General features: G+C 37.7%; 1 protein-coding gene across 1 annotated transcript in view; it reads right to left on the bottom strand.

The window, feature by feature from the left end:
- Positions 1-1,073: 1,073 nt before the first annotated feature.
- The window catches only part of LOC107702926 (N-lysine methyltransferase KMT5A-like), a 4,939-nt gene continuing 1,961 nt past the window's right edge, over positions 1,074-4,051 (bottom strand). Inside the window, exons 4-8 of the mRNA XM_016505372.1 lie at positions 3,663-3,692; positions 3,422-3,512; positions 2,487-2,546; positions 2,215-2,405; positions 1,074-1,867 (exon numbers count right to left, since the gene is read on the bottom strand). Of these exons, the coding sequence (XP_016360858.1) occupies positions 1,657-1,867; positions 2,215-2,405; positions 2,487-2,546; positions 3,422-3,512; positions 3,663-3,692 (583 nt within the window). The 3' untranslated portion in view covers positions 1,074-1,656. The remainder of the gene's footprint in view (positions 1,868-2,214; positions 2,406-2,486; positions 2,547-3,421; positions 3,513-3,662; positions 3,693-4,051) is intronic.

Raw genomic sequence — 4,051 nt, 5'->3', positions numbered from 1 at the left:
GCTTTCATCCAGAGCGTCTCTCACATGTTCCGCCATGTGCTTCTCGTCCGCGCTTATTTACATCAGAGTGCGCACGCCTCTTTCACGCAGCATACAGCGGTGTTGTGCATTTTGACCAGTTGATGGGAAAAGTATTCTTAAAATGCATTCAAAATTCTGAATAACTTGTAATATATAATTATTCACGGTATTTAGAAGAGCCCACGATAACAATATCGTGCATATTCATTACCGTGATATATCGCATTACCGGATACCGGCACAAGTCTACTGTGTAATATCATTGCGCCTGCTGCACCCATGGTACGGCAGCAAAGTTCCTTGATTACGCCGGAATGAGAGTAGCCATATCGGCCTAGAAAAATCGCAACTTTTCATTTTCCGTCGGTCTTAGTACACAGTGTAACTACAGAAGAGTCAAGTTTTAAATAGGAAAAATATAGAAACTCTTTGGTCATTTTTGAGCGAGTTGCTAACGGTCTAATCCGATTCAATTATCTATGCTAAGCTACAGCTAAAAGTGCTACCGCCAGACCCGGAGATCGGCTGAATGGATTCGAAAACGGTAAAACTCAACTGTTTAACTCTAGGGGAGTTGGAAAATAAGCCTATTTTCAAAAATAGTGGAGTGTTCCTTTAATTTGCTATATAAGCATGTTTACAGAATCCAGTTTTCTAGTATTTATCTTCTACTTTACAGTGGTGCTTAACACCACATGTTTCTTTGTAGGATAAGTTGCAATATAAAAAAAAATAGCAAGTGTATCACTTAGCCATAGGTTCTTCTGATTGGAATTACATTAGTAATCAAGTTTTTAAAATGGTAGACCATTTGGAAGTTAGGCTTTGAAGATTAATTTCTTTTTCAATCATAAATGTATTTGTGATTAAAAGAAACCGTCTAAAAACAACCATTATGCAAAGTTTTTTGCACTCCATTTTAAAACTTTGTTTTTTTTTTTTTAAATAGACATATGGTTTAGATTGTGCTTCTGTAATGCTACAAATCCTTATCAAATTTAACAGGTTAAAGACAAAGGAATCAAAACCAACAATTTCATAAAAATGTGGTATAATTGTTTTATGATTAAACACTTATTTTTGCATATACAAATGTACAGTAACTACACCCATTTGAATATTAATCTTATCCTTAAAATCAGACGCGTGTTCTTAAACAAGCCCTTATTAAAATGAATAGTTCAACCAAATAAAGAAACTTGTCACTTGCTCACCCTCGTTTTATTCCAAACACTTATACTTTATCTTTCTTGTGCAAGATATTGTTATCCAATTACTCCTTTCCACTGATTGAACAAAAACAGCTGAAACATGCTTCAAAATATCTTCTGTTCTTCAGAAGAAAAGAGTCCTAAAAGTCTGGAATGACACGAGGGTGAGCACATTTTCATTAAATGAACTTTTTACAACGGTTTAAACAATTAGTTCAAAAGGTTCATATCATTCAGCCTCAACCCAAGATGTAAAAAACTCTTAAGTTACAGCTACTGTGGGTCTTTCAAAAGACAAGACAATTCATTTTATGGTACCATCTGTAATGGTGAACTACTTTGGCGACTCAACACATCATTGCATGTTAACATTATACCACTTCCTTTTAGATTCTATCAGCAGAAAACTACTAAACCGAGTGAATTAGTGCTTTAGCCAAGGGTGAGCAGCGACAGCTTCTTTACTGCGGTCACCGTAATCATACAGCAGCTCCTCGTCTACTCCGATGTCTCTGGAAGCCAGGAAGATGAGGTGAGGTGTGCCATTTATCTCGTGCAGTTTGGTCCGAAGGTTGCCAGTCTTACGGTGGTTGATCAGCCGGCCCAGACGGTTGGTTTCTTTGGTAGCATCCACACTAGAAAAAAGTAAACATACCATTTTTATCTGTCTCTCTTACCATTTTCTCTCAATTCCAAGTAGAGATTTAACAGACCCAACTGAGGAGTTCAGCTCGGTTCATACTAGGGTTGCAAAAAGGTGGAAAATTTCCAGCAAATTTCAGAAACATTCCAGAAATTTGGGGAACTTTCCAGGATTTTTTGGAATATTCCAGGGATTTTTGGAAATGTTCCACCCCTTTGCAACCCTAGTTCATACAGATCGCAGTGTTCACTTCATTAAAGCATATCAATGCCCAAAGTGAGATCTTCACAACAGGAGACGGTTAGTTTTATAAAAGATAAAACACACCAAAATACTCACCAGTAGGTTTTGTCGTGGTGGCGGAAATAGTACATGTAGCAGCCAATGGTTGGGTCTTCAGCATATTGAGTTTCTCTTGCCTTTGCATCAGCAATCTCTAACAAATCCCCATGATACTCCACTACAAACTGGTCTTTCTGAAACGCCCGGTCTGCAAAAACACCTCTTCCTTTTCCTTCAATACTTTTCACCTGATTTTGAGAATAGCAGGAGCTTCAACCAAGGCATGCACGGTTAAGTTAAAATGTTGAGCGACTGCTTAAAAAGCTTACCTTGAGCCCCTCTTCAACATTGTTTTTGATGAGATCATCAATGTGCCGCTGCTTTTCACACTGTTTTAACACAACACTTCCACATTTAGCTTGGGATTTAATAAACGTTTGACAATGGTAAAGTAAATGCATGTTAAAATTGATTCATCAAATGTAAATTGGTATCAGAAAAGGGGTTCTAAAACCAAAAATGCCCCATTTTAACTTAAAATCACAACAAAACTCAAATAGCAGCACGCACTTCTTCTGTATTGTGATACGAGTATAATGGGGAAAAAAAGCGTAGAGTGGGACTTGGTTCAACGCATCAATTATTATCGGTTTTTGAAATGTAGGTGTGGCCATCAAAGATTGCAGGGGCGGAGTTAATGTACATTAAGGGTTCGTTTACACGACAACAATTGTACTAAAAACAGAAAAAAAAAAAAAAATTTCCTTTGCGCTTTTGGAAAGTTTTGCATATAGATGACAACATTGTCAAAATGATCCCAGTTCTGCAAAAACGACTAAAAATGCTGTATTATGGATGCCAGGCCAGTAGTTGGCAATGTCTCTTTGTAAAAGAAACACTACACGCCTTTGCACCAGTGTTGCCAAATTGGGCTACTTTAACACCGTTTCCACGGGTTGAAGCGACCCCAATAACGTGAGATTTATGAATGGCCAAAACGCATAAAAAGTTTTCCGTTATTATTGCAAACGGTTGTGTAAAGGCCCCCTAAACGATTGAAGAAGTCCTGCACGTCACCAGAGAGAAGTGTGACATTTTTACCAGAAGATCCAGGTATGAAAACAGATGTTTTTTTTTTGTTTTTTTTAAGTAAAACATTTATGGATGAATATTTCACAATAAGCTCTATATCATGCATTTAGAAAATGACTTCAAGAATAAACCCCAAAAAAAAATTTTTCAGATTCTGGAAGGGTTTACCAACCTTCAACTCAACTTTGCTTTTCCTGCAACTTCGTCTAACAGGAAAATAATCTGTGACCTTTCGATTGGGTTCAGACTGTTTGTCTTTCAATCTGAAATGAGATAAACACACAGTAAGACCAGTGCAAAGGATGCATATAAACCTTCTCTTTCATTCAAAAACAGTAAACACACCCACAATATGTCCCTTAATCAGATGATAAACCGTTAAAACATTTAAAAGCATTTAAAATTAGACATACTTCCTATCCGTTGACTTTTCACCATTTATCCTTTGCGTCCTTGTCCCAGACCCTTTCTGAGGCACAGCAGCAGTCTGCTCACTAGCTCCACAGATAGGGCTCTGTTTGCCAGTGTCCCCTCCTTTAGGTGCATTCAGCTCTGCATCCTTGACTAACCAAAGAAAGAAGAAAGCAGTAAGTAAAACCAACTTTGGAGAAAAGTATTTGGGTGAAACACAATGGCAAATGGGTATTTCGTTAAAGGGATAGTTGACCCAAAATTAAAATTCTGTCATTAATTACTCACCCTCATGTCGTTCCAAACCCGTAAGTCCTCAGTTCATCTTCGGAACACAAATTAAGATGGAATCTGAGAGCTCTCTGACCCTCCATAGACAGCAAGGGTCCTT

Source organism: Sinocyclocheilus anshuiensis, unplaced genomic scaffold (assembly GCF_001515605.1).
Source record: "Sinocyclocheilus anshuiensis isolate Anshui unplaced genomic scaffold, SAMN03320099.WGS_v1.1 scaffold238, whole genome shotgun sequence".
Classification (NCBI taxonomy): domain Eukaryota; kingdom Metazoa; phylum Chordata; class Actinopteri; order Cypriniformes; family Cyprinidae; genus Sinocyclocheilus; species Sinocyclocheilus anshuiensis.
This window is presented reverse-complemented; position numbering and strand designations above follow the sequence as displayed.